The sequence below is a fragment of the Heterodontus francisci genome, chromosome 14 (genome assembly GCF_036365525.1).
Source record: "Heterodontus francisci isolate sHetFra1 chromosome 14, sHetFra1.hap1, whole genome shotgun sequence".
In the NCBI taxonomy this organism is placed as follows: Eukaryota; Metazoa; Chordata; class Chondrichthyes; order Heterodontiformes; family Heterodontidae; genus Heterodontus; species Heterodontus francisci.
The window spans coordinates 83,264,112-83,289,127 of record NC_090384.1 but is presented as its reverse complement, the minus strand read 5'-3'; the positions used below and the strand labels follow the sequence as shown (position 1 = coordinate 83,289,127).

Sequence of the window (25,016 nt, the reverse complement as noted above, 5' to 3'; positions counted from 1 at the left end):
CTCCTCCTCCTCACTGCTACTCTGCTCAACCAGGTACTTCACGCACATTCCACCTATTTAATTCCCCAAAGTGGACATATTTGGGATGGGGCTTGCCAGATCTGTAGTACTGATGGGTGTTTGTGAAATGGAGCTCTTTTCTGCTCCTGACTGGTGCTATCTTCCACATCTTGCAGACGCTTAACACAAAGATAAAGGGAATGTGTATTCGCATGGGATATGCAGCCAATGGTCGTGCACGCAGAATTCAAGCTATTCTGGTACCTGCTGGCACTGATTTACATGTTAGGTGCTGGCAAGAAAATGAAATTGTCGCAAACACTTTGCATTTGGGGGTGGCACAAATCCACTAAACTCTCCCTAATAAGTCCTATTTTTGAGCAGTGTTCTTAAAACTGACTATTCTCAAGCTCAAAGGCTAAATTTAAACTTTAAGCAAAACTCAAAAGCAACCAGATATTTTGGGATAACTACAACCATCCTGTTCTCATTTTATTTGCTTGAAAATTAGAATTAGAATTAGAACATTACAGCGCAGTACAGGCCCTTCGGCCCTCGATGTTGCGCCGACCTGTGAAACCATCTGACCTACACTATTCCATTTTCATCCATATGTCTATCCAATGACCACTTAAATGCCCTTAAAGTTGGCGAGTCTACTACTGTTGCAGGCAGGGCGTTCCACGCCCCTACTACTCTCTGCGTAAAGAAACTACCTCTGACATCTGTCCTATATCTTTCACCCCTCAACTTAAAGCTATGTCCCCTCGTGTTTGCCATCATCATCCGAGGAAAAAGACTCTCACTATCCACCCTATCTAACCCTCTGATTATCTTGTATGTCTCTATTAAGTCACCTCTCCTCCTCCTTCTCTCCAACGAAAACAACCCAAAGTCCCTCAGCCTTTCCTCGTAAGACCTTCCCTCCATACCAGGCAACATCCTAGTAAATCTCCTCTGCACCCTTTCCAAAGCTTCCACATCCTTCCTATAATGCGGTGACCAGAACTGCACGCAATACTCAAGGTGCGGCCTCACCAGAGTTTTGTACAGCTGCATCATGACCTCGTGGCTCCGAAACTCGATCCCCCTACTAATAAAAGCTAACACACCATACGCCTTCTTAACAGCCCTATTAACCTGGGTAGCAACTTTCAGGGATTTATGTACCTGGACACCAAGATCTCTCTGTTCATCTACACTACCAAGAATCTTCCCATTAGCCCAGTACTCTGCATTGCTGTTACTCCTTCCAAAGTGAATCACCTCACACTTCTCCACATTAAACTCCATTTGCCATCTCTCAGCCCAGCTCTGCAGCCTATCTATGTCGCTCTGTACCCTACAACACCCTTCGACACTATCCACAACTCCACCGACCTTCGTGTCATCCGCAAATTTACTAACCCACCCTTCTACACCCTCATCCAGGTCATTTATAAAAATGACAAACAGCAGTGGCCCCAAAATAGAACCTTGCGGTACACCATTAGTAACTAAACTCCAGGATGAACATTTGCCATCAACCACCACCCTCTGTCTTCTTTCAGCTAGCCAATTTCTGATCCAAAGCTCTAAATCACCTTCAACCCCATACTTCCGTATTTTCTGCAATAGCCTACCGTGGGGAACCTTATCAAATGCCTTACTGAAATCCATATACACCACATCCACGGAAAATAATGAAAAGAATTGGAAATACAGGACTGAGTGAAAAATGAAGTGAAAAGTACTGTCTGATAAGATTGTTTGGCATTGTTAAAATATAATGTAGCTTATAGTCAATACTTAGATTAATGTTGAAATCAGGGGACTGGATTTTACTAGCATACCACAACTTGTGCCGGCGCGCTTTGAAGTCGGTGGTCCGCCCGCATGCAGCAGCGGCCACCGAGCCCCCGCAATATTTCATACGGGGGCTCATTTAAATGGAAGGCGATGCCGTAGAGGGGGAGGTCGCTCTGTACCCAGCGATGGCGGCCGGCACCACGCGCATATGCTGGCACCATTTTTAAAGGGCTTCAAGCCCTTCATTAGCATTTGCATTTTTAAAGGGATAAAACGTTCAAAATTATTTATGCATGTAGTAACTGCCCTCACCCACACCCCAATGTAAGAATCGATTTATTGATTGCCCATTCCGCCCCAAAAAACTTTTATGCAGATTCCGACATTCTCCCCACCCCGCCCCCCAGCCTTTATTTACTTTAAACCTTAACCCCTTCCCACCATCTCCCCCACCAATCAAAGGACTGTTCTCCGCCACACAAGTGCCAGACAATGACCATCTCCAACAAGAGAGAATCTAACCATCTCCCCTTGACATTCAATGGCATTACCATCACTGAATCCCCCACTATCAACATCCTAGGGGCTACCATTGACCAGAAACCGAACTGGAGTAGTCATAAAAATACCGTGGCTATAACAGCAGGTCAGAGGCTCGGAATCCTGAGGCGAGCAACTCACCTCCTGACTCCCCAAAGCCTGTCCACCATCTACAAGGCACAAGTCAGGAGTGTGATGGAATACTCTCCACTTGCCTGGATGGGTGCAGCTTCAACAACACTCAAGAAGCTCAACACCATCCAGGACAAAGCAGCCCGTTTGATTGGCACACCATCCACAAACATTCACTCTCTCCACCACCGACGCACAGTGGCAGCAATGTGTACCATCTACAAGATGCACTGCAGCAACATACCAAGGCTCCTCAGACAGCACTTCCAAACCCACGACCTTTATCACCTCATAGGACAAGGACAGCAGATGCATGGGAACACCACCACCTGCAAGTTCCCCTTCAAGTCACACTCCATCCTGACTTGGAACTATATCGCTGTTCCTTCACTGTCGCTGGGTCAAAATCCTGAAACTCCCTTCCTAACAGCACTATGGACTGCAGCAGGTCAAGGAGGCAGCTCACCACCACCTTCTCAAGGGCAATTAGGGATGGGCAATAAATGCTGGATTAGCCAGCGACACGCAGATCCCATGAATGAATAAAAATAAACATGAAGGTGGACTTCCATTGTTTCAAAGTATAAAACTGCACCTGACTTCTTGAATTGTCTCAAATCTAAAATAAAAGGAAGCATTTTGGCATTCCTTAATGCTTTAGTATGGGGCTAGTGAAATTGCAAAATAATATCTACAATGTACTGTGCTCTCAAGTCTGACGCATTTAAGTCTCCCGAGTACCTAAAAACAGTACCTTCTGAAACATTAATTCAGTCCAGGCAGCAATGTGTAGGCATTCTTGTGTCAAATCTGCGTAACACTTTGTGCAAAACTTCAAGAATAATCACCATCTCTGCTGCAGCTCACAAAGGCATTTTGGTGCACTGAAAGCAGTGGGGAAATTAATTTGGAAATTTATGTTTCAAGTTTGCTTTAGAATCCATGAAGTATTCCAAAGATCATCTCTATCATTTGAGCATGAGATAAAGTTTAAAGTAACCACATTTAAAATTCCATGGGTTAGCTCGACACTGTTCATTATTTCCACAACTCACCTCTTTGGATGATTAGTAATCATTGATGCCATTCGTCAAAGGTTGCTTTTGAAGTTAACTGAATTGAAATTCAATGAACTCTCAGCAGCCTAAAGGAGATTTTTAATTACCATTAAGATGAGAGTCAAAAAAATAAATGGCATGTTATTAATATTTTCTAACCCTTTCTACAACATAAACCTATTGTGGCTTGTATGTTCACCCTGTTATGTTTGATCACCAGAACTATGAAATATTCTGCAAATTATGGATGCATGATCTTTTTTAACGTTATATTTATCCACTTTACCTGCTTTCAATCTATCCTCCTTCAGTTGTGAAGGTGCAAGGTTTTGGACTGTGAATTTTTCCACAGCAGCTACCAAGCTACTCCACATTAGCCAACAGGAGGACTGCTTCCCAGGGCGGTACAGGTCTTCCTGTTGCTTTGTTTTCCCCTCTCTTGCCACAATCCAAAAATAGAGAATTTAGCTAAGACTGCTAACACAAAGCACTCAGCCAGTCAAGCAAACATCAAATCTTGCCTATTGAGGGCAAGTGAATTACAGTAAGTGCTGGCTTTGAACCTCTGAACAGGAATCCAACATTCCGCTACTTGTACTGGGAAGAGTTTCTGAGACTGTGTTCAGAAGCTACACATCAATAGAGAGATAGTCATAAACACAGCATGCTTCAGTTTCAACTGTGCATATTGATTCAACTCCCTCCCACTTATGTGGCTCAGTAACTCCCCAGAGCCAGTGATGACGCCATTAGCAGCTACTGTTTAAGAACAAACAAAAAAAGAATAAAAGGATATTGTTAATCGTATTTCTTTACTGTAGTTAGGCTTCTTGAAAAAGTAGACTCCTGATGATGACACACACTTTCGGAGGTGCATAGTCATCATTCACACTACAGCAAAAACACTAAAATGTCTTCAAGAGCTAAACAACAGAAGATATGATTCTTCAGTTAAAATTTTTATTAACATTAACTTGTCAAATCACTAACTTTGAATAGGCACCATATTTTCCCACAATTATTTATACTGATGAGCAAGTTTCATCAGTGAGTAGTTCAGTCATACAGACAAGGAGGAATCCAAGTTCAAGCTCTGATCCATGCTGAGTTAGTTGATCTCAACTGGGGATGCACAGGGCTCCCACAATTGACATCAGTGCTCTTGACTCAGAACATAGACATGAATAATTGCCATTAACTGGAAAACTGGCAACCAAGGAACCATATCTCAGCAAGTAGTCAATGCCTTAAGAAAACACAAAAGGAAAAAAAAACTGATGAGCAGAATAGTCAAAATGATTTAGAGAAATGTACAGAACTATACATACATGTTAAACATTTACTTGTTTTGTGTAAATCTGTGGATTTTTTAAAATAAAGGATCAACTATCAGGGAAAGCAATTTAAAATTTCTATGAGGTGAATGAAAAAAAAAGGTTCAAGGGATAGGGTGCAGTAAATGGTGCGCGGCTTGGAGGGGAACTTGCAGGTGGTGGTGTTCCACTGCATCTCTGCCTTTGTTCTTCTAGGTGGAAGGGAGTCCGGATGTTTGGAAGGTGCTGTCGAAGGAGCCTTGGTGAATTGCCGCAGCACATTTTGTATATGGTACACACTGCTGCCACTGTGTGCTGGTAGTGGAGGGAGTGAACGTTTAAGGTGGTGGATGGGGTGCTGATCAAGCCTGCTGCTTTGTCCTGGATGGTGTCGAGCTACTTGAGTGTTGGAACTGCATTCATCCAGGCAAGTGGCCTGATTTGCACATTGTAGATCATGGACAGGCTTTGGGGAGTCAGGAGGTGAGTTACTTGCTGCAGTATTCCCAGTCTCTGACTTGCTCTTGTAGCCACAGAATTTATATGGCTGGTCCTGTTAAGTTTCTGGTCAATGGCAACCCCAAGGATGTTGATAGTGGGGGATTCAGCGATGGTAATACCATTGAATGTCAAGGGAGATGGTCATAGAGTCATACAGCACAGAAACATGCCCTTCGGCCCATCGTGTCTATGCCGGCCATCAGGCACCTATCTATTCTAATCCCATTTTTCAGCACTTGGCCTGTAGCCTCGTATGCTATGGCGTTTCAAGTGCTCATCTAAATACTTCATAAATGTTGTTAGATTCTGTCTTGTTGGAGATTGTCATTGCCTGGCACTTGTGTGGCATGAATGCTAGTTGCTAATTGCCAGCCCACGCCTGAATGTTGTCCAGGTCTTGCTGCATGCGACAGGGACTGCTTTAGCATCTGAGTCGCTGCGAATAGTACTGAACACTGTGCAACCATCCTCACCTCTGACTTTATGATAAACGGCTGAGATGATTGGCCTCCAAAAACCCCAACCATCTTCCTTTGTGCTAAGGCTTTAACAGTCAGGTGCGGGTCGTGATCACATCTGCCCACACTGATTGGTCAGGAAACCCGGAAGCAGGATGCTAATACCATGGCTGAGTTAAAAAAGCGTGGCAAAGCCTGCTCCAATATCTTTAGGGTTCCCAACCCACTGCCCCCACACACCATCCGTGAGCTGGTCCAAAGCTGAAAATTCTGCTCCATGTAGCTGTTGCAGATAAAGTATATCCTCACTTATGGATGTCCAGTGTGTTCATTCTTACAGTCCCAGTCATTTACATTCCTCATTTTGGGGGCAGGTTGATGTCAGACATCTGACACCTCTTTAACCTTACTTGAATTAAGAATATTTAAAGAGTAACACAGATCAATGTCGATGTTCAAAGGTGTATTGCACATTAATCTATATTTTATCTCGATCAAAATCTCTCTACATTTAGAAAGGTCTTCATTTTGATCTAAAATAAGTGCACTTTAGTTAATTATTTCTAAAGCCACTAAGATCGTTAAGTTGCCTCAATTAAATCATTAAGTTAAATTGTACTTCTCTTTAAAAAATGAATTGAGTAAAAATAATGCTCCTTTTAAGCATGAAGAAACTGGCCTCTCATTTTTTAAGATGCTTCTTAAAATCTACCTCTTTAACTAAACTTTTGGTCTTCTATCCTAATATTTCCTTATGTAGCTTGGCATTAAATTTTATTTAATAGCTCTCCTGTGAAGTGCCCTGGGCATTAAAAGTGCTAAAAAATGCAAGCTATTGCTGTGGATAAATCTGTTATTTCTTTATTTGCATGCTAATTTTTGGGTGAACCCAACTGTAGGTCTATAACTAGTTAACTTTCTATAACACTCAATATGTACGAAGACACTTCAGTATGCTTCAAAAAGCAGTCAATGGCTAGTGGACATTGAGGTGGGTGAAGATATGGGAGGAGAAGTGACAGATTCAGCAGGATGTAGGTAGTTTTGGAGTGGCTAGAATTAGCTTCACTTTATTGTTCACCTACCTAGGCTCAACTATCACCAGTAACCTGTCTCTAGATGCAGAAATCAACAAGCGCATGGGTAAGGCTTCCACTGCTATGTTCAGACTGGCCAAGAGAGTGTGGGAAAATGGCGCACTGACACGGAACACAAAAGTCCGAGTGTATCAGGCCTGTGTCCTCAGTACCTTGCTCTACGGCAGCGAGGCCTGGACAACGTATGCCAGCCAAGAGCGACGTCTCAATTCATTCCATCTTCGCTGCCTTCGGAGAATACTTGGCATCAGGTGGCAGGACTATATCTCCAACACAGAAGTCCTTGAAGCGGCCAACATCCCCAGCTTATACACACTACTGAGTCAGCGGCGCTTGAGATGGCTTGGCCATGTGAGCCGCATGGAAGATGGCAGGATCCCCAAAGACACATTGTACAGCGAGCTCGCCACTGGTATCAGACCCACCGGCCGTCCATGTCTCCGTTATAAAGACGTCTGCAAACGCGACATGAAATCGTGTGACATTGATCACAAGTCGTGGGAGTCAGTTGCCAGCATTCGCCAGAGCTGGCGGGCAGCCATAAAGACAGGGCTAAATTGTGGCGAGTCGAAGAGACTTAGTAGTTGGCAGGAAAAAAGACAGAGGCGCAAGGGGAGAGCCAACTGTGCAACAGCCCCAACAAACAAATTTCTCTGCAGCACCTGTGGAAGAGCCTGTCACTCCAGAATTGGCCTTTATAGCCACTCCAGGCGCTGCTTCACAAACCACTGACCACCTCCAGGCGCATATCCATTGTCTCTCGAGATAAGGAGGCCCAAAAGAAAAGAATTAGCTTCACTTTATTGTTTAATTTGATGCTTATGCATTAAAGGAGGCAGTTATATTTTATATTTTCCACTAATGTTTTAAAGGGATCAGTCACAATTAATCCTAAAATCTTGATCGAGTTATATGAGTTTTATATGTATTGAATTGTGTATGATTTAATTATGTAGCTTTAATAATGAAAAAGTTTAAGAATGTTTAAAGAATGATTTTCTGTGACCAACTAATAAAAATGCCAGCAAAAAGGCATTGTGGACTGATAACATTCAACAGCTTAAAGGTAACAAAGAGTCATTTCTTTTTACAAATTCCATATTGGTAGCATAAGGAGATGATAGCTGAATAGAGCTCTTCATAGTTTAATTCATAATTACTGACGGGTATCCGATCACTTAAGTCCCAATTAGAGTAGGTTAGCAACCAACATCACATAGTCTGAACCATCAGGCCAAGCACAAGAGTGTTAAAAAAAAAGTTAAAAAGTCAGGGTCCAACATGCTTAATTGCATAGATTCCCAAGAAGATCCACAGAAGTAGAAGAACTCCAGCACGTGAAAAACCATCAACTCCAGCACATGGCAGAGAGGACAGGAGAACTGAAAGAGTCTTTGCGTCGTCTGTGACCAAAACTTAATTGGAAAGCACAACTGAGAGAGCTGTAAAGTCACTATCTGAATTTTGTTAAATATAACTTGCTATTTCTTAATAAAGTTTTCCTGAATTACACCAAGTATCCTGTTACTACATTGGTCATGGTCTTGTCAGGACAAAAGTTAAAAGTGAGAAAGACTCGATAAAAAGAGAAATCTCACCTATAACGGGTGCAACTGGAAATCCACAATTAATCTCAGCACCTTGGACTATCATGCAAAAGGAATCATTCAAGCTACCTGTTCATTCATTATCCAAGCACCTTTACTGAAAGAGCGATGTTTAGCCATTAGGTAAGGCCAGGATTATGCTTGGTTTTGCTACTGAACAGTGCACTGTCTCTCATCTCCCTTGGTTCATATATTGACACAGATTTTGTGGTTGAAATTGGTCAACATTTTCTCTCATTACTCCGTGAAACTGACAACAACTTCTAGCGTCCGCGTATGCGCTGTTAAATGCGGAAATCCAGAAGTTGTATTTTGTAAGTGATTTTCTGCACCTCTACAGGGTGCATGATTGAAGTCATCAGGGATGGTAATCATCTCAAAATCACTGAATTGATGTGAAGTTCTGCTATTATTCTGGCTGTAAAAACCCTTGAAAAAGTAACACCTTGATGAATGAGGTGTAACTGGGTTTTTAAACAGTGTACTAAGTCATAATTACTGCTGGACACCTCTGGCACGAAAAAACTAATTTATTTATGAACGTCAAACTTTTCTATTCCATGGTAAAAATTAGATAGATTTTTAAAATAATTTTAAAAATGCTTGATATTTCAGCTTCTATCTTAATTCTGTGTGTATGTTCCAATCTTTAGTTTTCTTTCTGTAAAATTACAAAAAGTGAATGATAAAACCTGCTTGTTACTTCCTGGCTTGCTGTCTGTGAGAATTTTTCAATGTGATTGGTTGCTTAGTCTGCTTGATGACATGACTGTTACTGGATACCAGAAATTGACTGAAATTAATGTCAGGAATGGTGAAATCTATGCCATGGAGCTCACTAGAGCATTGCAGGCTGCTTTCTTTGAGGTCAGCGATGAGCGTCACTTCACCACCGAATGCAAATTCCAAGCTGTTTAAGAATGGCTCTTGGCAAACTGTCACCTAAGAAACTGTATCCTAATATAACTTATTGGTTCAATGACAAGAGGAGTAAGGAGAGAAAATAAAAGGGAATACTGGAGGAGCAGAAGAAAAGTTTCAGCAAAGCGACATTTAGTTACTGTTGTTTGTGGTTATAAATAGCAGTGCATCGTAGTGTCATTGAGCAACTTTGGTTGCTGACTCACAGAAGCTACCTAGAGGTTTCACTGAGCTGTTTTAAGCGTTCTTGTGATAGAATTTGCAAATAAAACGTTTGGACATATGGCATACACATAAATATTTACTGATACACATGGTATCGTGACGTGTTTTCTAATATTTGAATATTACTTGAATATCTAAACTCATTCCAACAATTTGTCAGTTCTGATCTACAATATGTATGTGTTTTGACTGCAGACATGAGATGGATGGCTAACTACTTGGGAAGAATCTTATTCTCTTGTTGCAACACTTCATCAAAAAAAATCAAATCTGTTACTTTGTTTACATAACAATATATCTTTTAGTCACAGCACACAATTTCTGTCATCAAACTGTGTTGTGATGAGCCACAACTAATGGCTGTGGTATAAGTCTTAGTAATCAGTAACGATAGGGTGCCTGATGTAGTGTGATATTCAGATGGCACTGCACCAACAATGCTCTAAACCATAACTACACAATAAAAAATGAAACATACAGACTGCTGTCTCTAATGCGGAAGGAGTTCTTACATAGATTTGTGTCATATTCTACTATTAACTCCTATGAAGCTCAATGTTCGCTAGGAGGAGGGAGTGTTAAAAAGGGGAAATGATTTCTTTGTAATGGATGTCATGTGTTGGCAGCCCTCTTCACACCAGAGCATGAATTTATTTTCCATTTAAGCATGCATGTGTAATCACTGTGCTTCAGGTCACTGAGTAAAATACATTTTTGTGTTCTATGAGCCACTATCCCTTAACATAAGATAATCTTAAGAATATAAATTTGTTCTTATATTCCTTTTCATATAACTATATCAAGTCACACAGAACCACTTAACTCTACTTTGAGAATTTGCAAGAATTCTTCCATATACTTATGACTTATAGCTTTACTGATACAAAAGATCCAAAACAAAGTTTTGAATGTGATAGAAAATATTTAAAAAGTAATTCATTGAATAACAATAGGGAACCAATCACTAAAACTGATGTCATTACTTTCTAAACTGAAAGCCTGATTTGAGAGAAATAGACACTGATTTGTTTTGAACTTATAGCATGAGTACTGAGCAGAAGTTGAGTATGGTAATATGACATATTCTGCCTGAAAGGATAAGTTTCAACCAAATTTCTATCCAGAGAATGTTCTCACACACTGCAAAATTTTGTCTTGGCAGAAAATATGCCCTTTTAAAAACTATGGCTTCACTGTTTGATATGAATTTATTGAAGATCTACTGGCTCTTTTGGGGAGAAATTGGTCCTCGTAGTATTTGTTTTCCAGGTAGAAATCAGGGGCAAAATGGACCAATTTCGTGGCATAATGTCTCATTCCCAATCTACACAGATATAAAAGACTCCACCATATTGGTAAAAGTGGCTTCCTAGGCATCCTCAGTTATTGCATGAAACAAGCACTACTCCTCTTGTATATGTTAATGTGGGTCTTAAAGCCTATTTAAGAGGCCCGCAGAAAATTGATGCTTCATTTAGTTTTTTCTAGTATTTGCTGTAGCTTAGCAGTGGCCACTAACCAACAAGTTTACATTTGTTTTTAATTTACAAGAAATAGTGGATTTACTGCAGAAGGTTCCACCTCATCTTGCATACGAGGGTAAAGGCAATAGAGGGTTACGATGATAGATTTAGGTGAGGAAAGATGGAATGAGGCTTGAGTGCAGCATAAATGACGGCATGGACTGGTTGGACCCAATGGTCTATTTCTGTTCCGTACATCCTATGTAATCACTCGCTTTGACAATACTTGAACCAGAAGTATGATTGTTACAAGAATTTCAAACATAAGGCCACGTGATGACATGGGGCCAACTGGATCATACATTCACATGAATATTACAATTAAAACTTCCAGTGTTGGTACTGGGGAGTGATCAAATAGTGTAACCTTCCACAGGATTGATGGTAAAGACTTTAGGTTTACTTTCCAGACAGGTCTGGTGGGACAAACAGCTACTGCATAAATTCTAATGAAGGGCAGGGCGACCCAAAACATATTTATATGATTACAGTTTAAGAACCATAGAGCAAATCTATTTTTTAAAATTTGCATTGTATATTTTCCAGTGAAACATTTCTGAGTATCATGAGGATATCTACCTAGAACATAGTATCCAGTTTGCCAAACTAGCCCAATTGCCTAAGAAAGCAGATGTGACCTCTAATAAATAGGTGGAGGTTGATGGATGGTTAGTTCCAAGAACCATGGGCTGAATTTTTGTTCTGGGGTCAGGACCTGACGTGACTTTTGAGTAACAGGCCATTTAGTGGCCAGGGTGGGTGCCTCCCATCCAATTAAGGACAGCGGCTGGGCTCCGAGGCTGGAGGGCCAATCAAAGGCCCTCCAGCAATGGCACCCCTACTGTCAAAGATAGCAGCCTCCAATGTTGGGGGTGGGGCAGAAGAACGAGAAGATGACTCTTCTGAAGAGATTTAAACATTTTTTAACATTACAAACGGCCACATACCAGGCCATCATCGTGGAGGGGCAAGCCTTCCACTGGATGGCCAGCGGCCACAGCTATGACCTAACAGCTATGGCGGGTGCTTTTGGTGGGTTGGGATTCCCTGGTGCCTCCCTGCCACCCCTGGGTCTGCTCGTTGGCTGTGTTTTGGCCTCAGTGGCAGGCTTGCAAGCCGACCGGAAAACTCCAGTCAGCTTCTGCTGAGTGACCTTAGTAGGCCCTTTAATTAGCCTAATTACTGCAACCCACCCAACCAACTGACGATCCTCCTGGAACCAAAATAACCTGGAAGCAGGCCATGGCAGGAGACCAGCATGCTGGCCAGTGGCGTGGGAAATCGCAGACCTGTCGCCTCCAGTCCTGCCTCCATGGTCATTTGAAAATTTGCCCCCATGCTTTCTTTGGCCATAAGGTGAAAAAGAATTAACATGGGTGGGAGTTTCTGTTCATTAATTTTTTTAAAAATTAAGCATATAATTTATGGAATTAAGTGAAAATCTTCATTCATAGTTCTTCATCAAAAGGGTAAGGAGAGTTTTGAACTGCACATTTTTGAGGAACTTTACAATATATAGGTTGGATTAAAATTGTAAAGGGTTTAACAGTGACCATACCAGTTGGGAAATTGTAAAATGACTATAATGAGATTTCCTCAGCTGACAAAATAGAATTAAGCAGCCAAAGAGAGATCTATAAACTTGCATATCAGTCATGCTATTCCTGAACACCTTCAAGCTATACAAAAAAAAACCAAAGGGATTACAGAGTCTATAGAGAATTGAACTCAAGGGGTTTGAAATGGCAGGAAAAGGAAGCAAGCTGTCAGATGCTGTGGCAATTAAGGCTATGACTCACATTTGGTCCCCCAGCTCAAGTTTAGTCCTCTTTTTTTTTTTTACAAACTAGTGATTTACTGACGTGACATAATTGTTCACTCAATGATAACTGCATCATGATTTTTCCCATCCAGACGCAGAACTCATTAAAATTCAAACATATGATTAGTTTAGTTAATGGTAATGTGTAAGGAAAAACAATTAAACTGCTTAATATGAATATTTACATTCAGATACAATGAATTTGTGACAATTTTGGATATTGGCAGCATCTCATTTTGTTGCAGTTCCTTAACCCTCCACCAACTAAAGAATGTCTATGCAATACTGGAATATTGTCCTTTACAGAGCTGGCATAGATTGCATTCTGAAGCAATCAATGGAAATGTTCATATATGCAGAAATTAACTTGCAATATAAAACTCAACTAATCTTATAAAGCTGAGGAAATGTAATCAAACTGGCAAAAGCAACTTTCAAACACATCTTTATAGAAAGTAAATCTTAACGCAACACTACAGTGGACTTGCAATTATTTGAACCACCTGGGAAATGCAGAATGTGTGGACAATTAAGAGGATGCTTTATATTTAACAACAGTAAAGGCAACACACACAAAGACAAATTTTGATTTAGGGATAAGTAGGGTTTGCAGCAGCTTTTTAGTTACAACATAATGCATGAATAAATATTAAGCCTTAATTTCATTAGATAAATTCTGTTGATTACTAATGAATGTGTTCATTTAAGAGCAGTCTATTTCTATCTTCAGAAATACAGCCAATTTACATTGCAAGAAATCATCATTCCTGTTTAAGAACATATTAATCTAGTAATTTAGTAGCCACTGTACGTTAACTTCAGAATGGCAATCTTATTTGTTGACTTCTATTCCCATTTCCAAAATAAAACTGACATCAGAGGCATAGTGCACAGGATTAGTACCTACATGGTGTACAGTACAAATAGATCCCACAGGGACATTTAAGATTAGTATTTTTTTTCCAGACGCTGGCTGGAATTAATGAGGATACCTGCAACTATACTGGCGAGCTGCTGAGTGCGAGTGATGGGATAGATGCTGCGTGCCTGTGCGACTGCTGCAGCTATTTTCTTTGCATGCCTTTCCTCTCCGTAGTTCCTTAAGATGGACGCAAGTGATTGTTGATCTAAGGCATTCACCACGTCAGCTGCGGTGGGCATGTCGGGGTACCTACGCACAAGAGGAGCCAATTAATTTCTTTGACGTCATTTTCACTGACAGAGGTGAAGCTTCACAGCACAGAGACACAGAGCTAAAATGCACACAGCATACAAGTATGTTTGAGGTTCTTTTTAGCAACAGATGGTAAAAAAGAAACGAGAGAAGATATTTCATTGCTCATACTTAGTCTTCTGATGTGAACCCAATTAAACCTATTTTTGTTGAACTCACCAAATATTAATTGCAATTCTAATTTTGACCCATTACCAAATAGTTATAAAACCCAACAAATGGCATAAATCATTGTTTATTGTTCTTTAGCAAAAATATATGCTATATGTGGTATAGAATCACCAAATCCCAGTTGAAAAGTCTCAATGGGTTTGCTGTCCAGAGCATAGCAGCCTTTATTGTTTGCAAACAAATTCAGAAGACAGGTAAGCAAAATATTTGCATCAAATTTGGAATATTATAGTATAGAATATAGATAATATAGAAATTTAACTACTCCTATGTGGAATAACTCAAATGCATGAAATGATTTTCATTTTGTTTTCACAAACAGATTTCATTACGATGCATGAAATTTACTTGCACTAGGATATATAGCTCAACCTTCTGGTATTTAAATAAGCAACATCCATTCTACCTAATTTAGAAAACTCATCTGATTATTACCTTAAGAAACAAAGGCTGAAATACTTTAGCTGTTGATGAATTCAAGTTGAGCTTCAAGCAGAAACGTGGGTTCAGTCAAATTCCCATCAGTTTTCATCATCCAACTTGTGTTAACCCATATACAAACCATCAATTATTAAAGATCAGATCCAGTCTATGTTAGATTAAACCCATATTGTCCTATTACATCTTCAGTAGTTTACTATTTTCTGACTTTAAATCAAATGTAGAATGGTTTAAAATTTATTCCCAAAAAGAGAAAGTATTTTTTCTCTATATGTAAGATTTAAAACACATTGCATTGTATGATTTTTGCTCTCCTTACCAGGAATCATTTTAGAAGGAGACCAGTAACCCTGACATATGTTGCTAGTTGCTACGAATTTAAAATGGAAGTATGCGCTCGCATCTCGATGCCATTTTTGAGCGTTATGAGGCAGCGTAGTGCCTAAAAAACAGGTACTACAGAGCCCAATTTAGACCCAATATATGTATATATACTCTGCAAGCCCACTTGTGGAAAACGGGACCAAGCTCCTCTATTCCAATATGTCACAGGACTGACTAATGATGACAATAACAGCAAACATCTAAACCAAATACAGAGCCCAGTATATGACGCTCTGTCCTAGAATGAATCAAAAGACACCATTTATTATCACCTGCCATTTTGTCTGGGTGGTCTTATTCCCAAAAACGTTCAGCTTAGTCCAGTGTCAAACCACCACCCTCTCCAACAAAAAAGTGAATGCACCTTCACATGCAGGATCAGAGGAGCTGTGTATCTGTTCACTTTGGGACAATCATATTGGAAAAAACCCACTGTAAAGCTGTCCTCTACTATGCCAAGGTCTTTTGCCTAACCAGAAGTAATTTTGAAACATCTAATTTCAATTGGATTGGTATTTTTCCATAATTGTGGAGAATTGGATGTTCTTTCATGATACCTTTAGCCTTTCATCTTGAAACAGTACTGTCAACTACTGACACATGACTGTCCAAAATATAAATGATCTGAGCGCTGTAAAACTGATGGCAACACAAATCTTTGTGGTCTTACAATCCTCCATTTGATGAATTGCTTTCTGTTCAGTTCAGTTCGTGTTCAGTTCAATGTATCAATCTGCTTATCTGCTTATATTGTAATGCAATCACATGGATGCATGGAACAGACCCATGGGCTCCCCAGACTGTTGCAATGTTTGCAGGAACAGCAAATCCAGTTTTTTTGAATATATGGGATCAATTTAAAGAACTAATATTTAATACGAAAGCAATTAATATAATGTGGGCCCACTGGAGGTCGTTCTAAATACGGAGACGCAGACCTCTGTACACTTCAAGGACCTTCAATTTAGCATTATTCCTGGAAGCATAAAGAATTTTATTTCATGCAAAAATCTACTAAAGTATGGAATATATCACTACAAGTGGGTATTGAAGCTGACTCAATCGCATTTTAAAGAGAACAAACACAAAGAAAAATGTTAAAGAACATGGAGAAGAGCAGGAAATTAGGCTTTAAGCAACTCTGTTCCATTGTGGAGCTTTCAGTGGCACAGTCATGATGAGTTAAAGAGGCCTCCTTCAGTGCTTACATTTCTATGATGATATGAAAATGTTATTTCTTTAAAAATTAACAAAACAAAATCATATTTCCTCTATACACTGTTAGTTCCAACTGTACAGAAATCTTGATCTTCACAAAATAGTTGTATGAAAAATAATTTAGCAGGGTTTAACTCCATAACGAATGAAAATATTTCAAAATTTAGCTGAGCAAATTCTATTCTGATAGATTTAAGTTAATCTGAATTCAATTACAGTCATTACACAGTAGGAAACACTGGCATGTTTATTAACAAAACAGAATGCTCCAAGGTTAAAATGTGTTAGGCTCAAATTTGATAAGCAAATTTCAAAAATAGTGGCACAGTGGCGCAGTGGTTAGCACCGCAGCCTCACAGCTCCAGGAACCCGGGTTCAATTCTGGGTACTGCCTGTGCGGAGTTTGCAAGTTCTCCCTGTGACCGCGTGGGTTTTCGCCGGGTGCTCCGGTTTCCTCCCACAGCCAAAGACTTGCAGGTTGATAGGTAAATTGGCCATTGTAAATTGCCCCTAGTGTAGGTAGTTGGTAGGGAATATGGGATTACTGCAGAGCTAGTATAAATGGGTGGTTATTGGTCGGCACAGACTCAGTGGGCCAAAGGGGCTGTATCAGTGCTGTATCTCTAAATACATAAAAAAATAATAATCCTTAATTTAAAAAATATATATTTGATAAGTATAACTATGGTATTGTGATGTTACAGCTTGAAGCCAAGAGTCCTTACCTAGAAACACATTCAACATTTTCCTTACTTCTAAGAAACTGAATTAGGAAAATAGCATTACTTTCTATTTGTACTAGGGCACAAAATAGCCAGTTTTAAGCTCTGAATACTGACATTCCTGTTTGCTTTCAAGTCTGGCAGATTTTTTTAATAATATAGAACCATGTTTCCTGTAATCACTGTCTATAGAAGAGGGATTATTCCTAGTCAGTTTGTCATGAGGATAATTGTAATTTCTGTACCAACCTGTCCCCATCCATTCTCATGTCCAGCGGGCCATCTTTGCTTAATGCAAAACCTCGCCATGGCACATCTAACTGCATAGAAGAGCAACCTGCATCAATGACAACTCCATCAAAAGTATTTGTCTCTACTCCTGATTCCATTAATAAGGCCTCCAGTTGGCTGAATCTTCCGAGGAGAGGTCGAATCTGACCACTGAAAGAAAAAAAGTCACAGAGAGAGAAATTATTCTTTGCAAAACTATTAAGAACAATTACGCTGATAAGTCTTATATTTTCTTTTGGTCGACTGGCTGACACACACAAAAACTCTCTACCATATTTAAAAGCCACCAAACCAAACTACTGAGAAAACTAGGTTTAATGATGAAAGGTCATTGACCTGAAACGTTCACACTCTTTCTCCCTCTACAGATGCTGTCAGGTCTGCAGAGTATTTCCAGCATCTTCTGTTTTTATTTCACTTTTCCCAATATGGAACATGCATTTTCCTCCAGTACAGTCATTTCTCACTTCCCCAACTCACAGATCTTAGAAATAGAATGTTCTAAGAGGTTTAAATGTTCCACGCTCAGATTTTACGAGGCTTTACACTCCACATGTGCACAACTGGATATTGTTGGACATTAATCAGCTAAGAATAGACAATTTATCAAGGTACTGTTAAGCCTTATGCTGTTTGTCTAGCTGGAACTATCTGCTCTGTCACTGGATAGCTGGGTTACCTGGAATAATCTCAACCCTCGTCGCCCCTCCCCATTAACAGGTTTACGTCTCCAGGTGCAATCATTGGCATTGCCTTGGAGTACTGCAGGGCTACCATCAGGTATCAGATTACAGAGCTCAGCACAGATCGTTAACTTTGTTCCATTAAAAGCATATCATCTTGGAGCCACCTGACTCTAGAAATCCCACTTAATTCCCCCAAAGAAGATAGCCATGAGTTGGCTATTAGGAAACTGACAAGAACATATTTGAACCCTCAGTATGTGAACGGAAGGTAGCATTAACATTTTAACAAAACTACATATTTATTTATAATTAACAATGTTGTAACTGTATGAATACATCTTGCATAAGTCCCATTCCAGGACTTCAGTACAGAAATCAAGGCTGACACTCCAGCCCAGCACTGAGGGATGAGATGTTAAACCGAGGCCCTGTCAGCCCTCTCAGGTGGATGTAAAGTGTCCTGGCCAATATTTATCCCTCAATCATAATCACATTGCTGTTTGTGGGAGCTTGCTGTGCGCATATCAGCTGCTGCATTTCCTACATCACAACGGTGACTATATTTCAAAAAGTACTTCAATAGCTGTAAAGTACTTTGGGACATCCTGAGGTCATGAAAGGCACCATATATATGAAAGTATTTTTTTCCCCATAGTGCTACAGTATTTCTTCAACCAATTACATCATAGAACAAGATCCAGAGGTCAATCACAAAGAATTTTGTCCAAGCAGAACCCAAAACACTATCCCTTCAACCAGTCAGAGCCCAAAACTATCTCTGTAGTATCATTTCTGATTGCTTACTTCAGTCACAAAAGTAGGACAATCTATCAGAAACACATCTGCTGCAAACTATGACCATGATTTCTTTACTCATTTTTATTATGCACCCCTGGAAAAAAAAATTACAAACCTGAATAAATAATTCATAATAAAAACCACAAACTTATCCAGAAACATTCCTCATCCCAGCTTCCAAGCAGTCAGCCATTCCTCCACCAACCAGCCCCCCCACCACCCCACAAGACAATTAGATATCAGCAGAGGCATACACATGTCCTTACTCCTGTGCTTAGCCAAAAGCCTTATGTGAAGAATGCGTAGGTGAGTGCTGCAGTCCAAACTCTTTTGAAAACTTTTAAAATGCTTTCTGTCCTCATGTTTGTATTGGCTCTTGCTGCTCTATGACCTCCTGCACTCTTCGTACTGCACCATGACTCTCTGCCTGGCATATTCTCCACCTAGTGGGTCCTGAATCCGGCCTCAATTTCAGCTCGAACGACATAATCCATTTCCCAAGTGGGGACGCAAACCCACTTAGCCGCACAATATGACAACATGCTCGGTTCTGTAATTCTGAAGGGCATCAGTAAATAATGCTGTGACTCCAAGAAGGATAATTTTAAACAACGGCCCAATTAACTATGAATATCATTAAGATTGTCTCTTTAGCATAACAATTACAGACTCAGTTGGCAACTCTTTTTTATTCATTTGTGGGATGAGAACGTTGCTGACTAGGCCTGCATTTATTGCTCATTCAGAACGGTCCTCGAGAAGGTGGTGGTGAGCTGCCTTCTTGAACCGCTACAGTCCTTGGAGTGCAGGTACACCCACAGTGCTTTTAGGAAGGGAGTTCCAGGATTTTGACCCAGAAACTGTGAAGGAGTGGCGATATAGTTCCACGTCAGGATGGTGTGGGGCTTGGAGGGCAACTTGCAGGTGGTGGTGCTCCCATGCATCTGCTACCCTTGTCCTTCTAGAGGTCGTGGGTTTGGAAGGTGCTGCCACTGTGCGTTGGTGATGGAGGGAGTAAATGTTGAAGGTGGTGGATGGGGTGTCAATCAAGTGGGCTGTTTTGTCCTGGATGGTGTTGAGCTTCTTGAGTGTTGTTGGAATTGCACCCAACCAGGAAAGTGCGGAGTACTCCATCACATTCCTGACTTGTGTCTTATAGATGGTGGACAGGCATTGGGGAGACAGGAGGCGAGTTACTCGCCACAGCATTCCCAGTCTCTGGCCTGCTCTTGCAGCCACAGCATAGAAAGTTGAACAGTCTTTGATAGTAGCCAAGTAATTGGTCTACAAAAAACATAGCAATAGGTGTCAGCCCTGGCTCAGTAGTTGCATTCTCACCTTGGTGTCAGAAGACTGAGGGCTCAAGTCCCATTCCAGATATTTGAGTATATAATGTCGGCTGAAAGCTCAGTTCAGTACTCAAAAGTGCTGCAGTGTTGGAGGTACCAACTTTCAGATGAGACCAGATGATAAACCAGGGCCCCATCTGCCCTCTCAGGTAGCATAAAAGACCCATGGAACTCTTTGAAGAGGAGCAGGGAAGTTCTCCCTGGTTTCCTGGCCAATATTTAGCTGTCAACTAACATCACTAAAATAGACTACCTGGTTATTATTGTGGACCCCGCTGTCTGCAAACAGGCTGCCACTTTCCCCAACATTACCACAGTGATGACACTTCAAAAGTACTTAATTGGCCTTAAAGCTACAGTTGTGAAAAGTACTATATAAATGCAAGTTGTTTCTTTAATGTTCATGTGTCATTGCTATTCCAAGGGAAAGTTATTCTAACCCACATATTAGAATTCTGTAACTAACCAAGGAAAGAAACCTAAATCAGACACACCCAAATACAAAATGCAAATCTCTGTCAACATGACTCCCAAAGTACCTATATTACAAACTGATGTAGAGACAAAGAAAAATAGAAAAAAAGAAACAGGAAGAATTAAACTGGAAACAAACAGAAAGACAGAGACAATTTTTTATTCTTTCTCATGAGTAATATCATGGAAGAGTGATAGTTGTCTTGAAAAAGTTTTATATTTTAAAATAATACTTATTAGTGCATGTTAGAGAACAGTCTGTTCCAGCAGGACCTCTTTCTGATTAGTATAGATAGCATTACGGTCGGCATGGACGCGGTGGGCTGAAGGGCCTGTTTCTATGCTGTACGACTATGTCTTTGCAATTTTCAAACTGTAGCGATTTATAGATGCCATAGTGTTCATTTTCTTTTAGAATAAATCAAAAGCACACTTACAAAATTCTCATAAATTCTGCTCTCAGAGACAGACCTTTTTTAAAAAACACAGTTCTGACAATATATTGATGCATCTTGATGACTGTAAATTAGAGTCATAGAGAGATACATCACTGAAACAGGCCCTTCGGCCCGAGTCTGTGCCGACCATCAACCACCCACTTATACTAATCCTACATTAATCCCATATTCCCTACCACGTCTCCACCTTCCCTCAATTCTCCTACCACCTACCTACACTAGGGGCAATTTACAATGGCCAATTTACCTATCAACCTGCAAGTCTTTGGCTGTGGGAGGAAACCGGAGTACCCGGCGAAACCCCACACGGTCACAGGGAGAACTTGCAAACTCCGCACAGGCAGTGCCCAGAACCGAACTCGGGTCTCTGGAGCTGTGAGGCTACTGTGCTAAACACTGGGCCACCCATTAAATCAGTTCTTGTGATGTCAATTAAATCCAAGTGGACAGGATTTCCAGCTTCAGAAGAACATTTTAAATCTACTACAATTAAAAGCCAGGGAAAAAGACGGAAGTATGCAAAAGGATTGCTTTGTAAATTACTGAGAAACACATTCTGTACTATTTCTTTTAACCTTTAACTATTTCCCAAAGTAGTTTCTTGCTACCTTTCAGCATTGTTTATGCTACATATCAATTATGGTCATATATTATTGAAGTTGATTTTGCAATTTTCTTCAAAATTAAATACAAATATATAATGCCATTAGTTAAAACAGAGAAATAGGCCTTCCTCAATGTACTGAAAGCATCATATGGTTTTCTTGCTGTAATTAATTCCTTAATTCCTTGACTTTTCCTTCCCCCCACAATCTCTAGCTTTTAATATACAAGTTTTCTGTCAACTAATTAGAACTCTCTAATTTATCTAGTTTATTTTACTCCAAAAGGAAAAGGAATCAGTTTAACTATGGGCCTTGAACCAATCATTTTAGAACCCAATACACTACCTGGTAGTAGTCACAACAGTGTGTCAATGATGCCCTATCAACTCTCATGATCTTTAATTAACCTAAGGGGAACTCTTGTATTAAATCTAAAAACTAATATGATTTAATACCAAAACTAACACTTATAGTATAAACTCACAGCAAGCTTCTGAATATGACATTGTTTACTACTCATGAGGAGTTTTTCTTCTGAAGCAAGTCTATCAACACATGGATTATTAACATCCATTACCTGCATTGCTCCAGGATAGGATTCAAAGATAACTACGTACATTGTATAGTCATATTTTTTTTCCTATGCTGCAAGTTTAAGTGCTAAATGAAAATGTATAAGGTTAAGCTAACGAACCAAAGTAAACTTGGCATAATCAGCCCACAAATAGAGATAAACAAAAAAGCATTTTGTATTGGGTAGCTCAATTGCATACTTTTACATTTTTTTTGACAATTGATTTCCCTGATTTAAATTTGAGAAGAATTCTTGCAAAGTAATTCCACTGCAGTACTTGCTCTACATTAAACTCACATTCGATATCCCAAAGTTTATTTGCATCAAAAATACATGCATATGGAAAGAAATTAAAATATCTTACCATTAGCCCCATTTTCTCCACATATTTCATCCTATAATGCTTATATATAAAAGTCTTTAATCAGCAATGCAGGCAGATGCGCTCAAAGTAATTGATCTGGAGAAGTGCACATTAACAAACTAAAACATTTCATACTTACTTAACAAAGAAGCAGTTCAAAATTTCACATAAAGTATTTAGCTCTTCGCTGCCCTTAACTGAACATCTTCCACAACATAATTTCTTTCGGCAGGGCCTCACAGAGTTAGGAACACTGCTTATGCTTTCAGAGCTTCAGGGTCACTTTCCTTTATTTGGATACAACATTAAATGATGCACTGATTTATGGGAATGTGAATAATTAGCGATCTCCAAAGAAAGGCTGTTGGGTACAGTATCCAAAACATACACTGTAGCTCAGATTAATCCAACATATGTTGTTTGAAGACATAGTATTTCAATGGAAACTGTTACTCCACCAGAAATAACCAGAAAAACAGCCAGCCAGCTCTATCCACATACATTACATTCCATTCAGTCAAAACATATATATTTTCAATATCTAGGATTCTTTTCTTTAATCTTTATACTTGGGCAAACTGACTCAGCCATTTCATGATTGTTTGCTGAAAATGTTGGTCAATTAGGACCAAGTGAGAAGGGGAAAGAGAAGGATGTGATTCAGAAGGAAAAGCAAGATTGATTAGAATATAGTTAAATTAGAGATTCAGAAAAAAAAGTTAGAAATTCTACTTCAAAATATCTCAACTCTGTATGCAGATTCGTAATTGGAACCAGAAGAGAGGAAATGAACCTTTTAAATTATTATTTTCACATTTTTTTCAGTTTCTGAATAACTTAATGATTGAATTTTATACTTTTGTAGCTGCACGTTTGAACACTTACTTTTGTAAAACACTAAACAATAAAAAGTTATTTTTAATTGTTTTTAAAACAGAAGTTCCGTTTGCAATCAGTCATATTTTTGAAATTACAAAAGAAACCAGCGATTACTAAGAAAACATGATATAGCATGCTATGTTGTAGATTGTACTCACAAAATGGGTTTAATTGTTCGTACAAAAGAAAACACTGAACAGTTTACTAATTTTATAATGGAGCCTCATTCAATCTTTAGTTTTAAAAATATTTGATATTTCTACAAGTCACATATTTTAAGTTTATGCATTAATTCTTAGTGTGAATTATTGCTAAATTTCCTCTACATATTCATATCTGCTCAAAGTAATTTATTTTTAGATCCTTAAACTAAGTGGTTTTACACCTAATTTTGAATGAACCGGAAAGGAAGACGACAAAACCATTCTTGACATGTTGAAATTGTTTGTGAAAATTCAATCATGTGGTTTTTTTATTGTAATTTAAATGTAGAAATTTCATTGCAATATGTTATTTTTTATTGGAAAGTATTCACTTTCATCTTAATATTATTTCCAATGAAAATAATTCCTTTAAATATGAGTTATTACTCTGAGTCCATACTTAGTTCTAAGACAAAAGAAGAAACCTACAGGAAATCTGTCAACTAAGACATACAAATCAGTTCAAACAAACTTCATAAATCTAGTGACAAGTTTAATTTGGAAGTAGTACATTTCCTGACTTGAAATTTTTAGGCCACAGATGAGTAATTTAGAACCAGATAACCTCTTCCCTTCTCTCACAAAGCTTGAAACCAACATTTAATTTAAAGGCTATCATTTAAAGTGACATGCTTTAGGGCTTTTCACGAAGTAAGTGCAGTAACAATTTAAACCTTCTCTTCACAAAACTTTGAACTTGCCTCATATATAAAGGCTACTTGTAGGCGCTTAAAATGACAGACTGTCGACAAATATCGAAAACCGAAGGAATGTGAAAACAAATAAATTAAAATCATTTTAAGCCTCAATCCTAAATTGCAATAGAAATCTATCTAAAATCATTTCTTTTGTGGCTTGAGATGGTAATGTTTATTTTAAAAATGTATCATTGAGCCACTTGAATGTAATTGTTTAGCTCTGTAAAACTAGCTGCAAGTTCAAATTTTACTCTGGCAAGAAATGCAAAAATTGTTAAACAGTCACTATTTATCCAGTACTGATTTTAACATTAGTTGCAATGAATTAAAAAAAAAAGTCTAAAGCTTTGAAGAAAGAAAATCAGCATATAAGTTTTCACAACAGGTATGTTTATTTTTGCTTTTTAATATGTACACTATTTCTTACTTTTATAATTTTGTAGATTTTCCCTCTACTGGCCAGCAAGACTCTACCTTGGTCA

The 25,016-nt window shown here is 39.2% G+C and overlaps 1 protein-coding gene across 1 annotated transcript in view; it reads right to left on the bottom strand.

The window, feature by feature from the left end:
- mettl15 (methyltransferase 15, mitochondrial 12S rRNA N4-cytidine) overlaps positions 1–25,016 on the bottom strand; it is a 113,565-nt gene that overhangs the window by 5,150 nt on the left and 83,399 nt on the right. Inside the window, exons 3-4 of the mRNA XM_068046485.1 lie at positions 17,405–17,596; positions 13,978–14,156 (exon numbers count right to left, since the gene is read on the bottom strand). Coding sequence (XP_067902586.1) covers positions 13,978–14,156; positions 17,405–17,596 — 371 coding nt within the window. The remainder of the gene's footprint in view (positions 1–13,977; positions 14,157–17,404; positions 17,597–25,016) is intronic.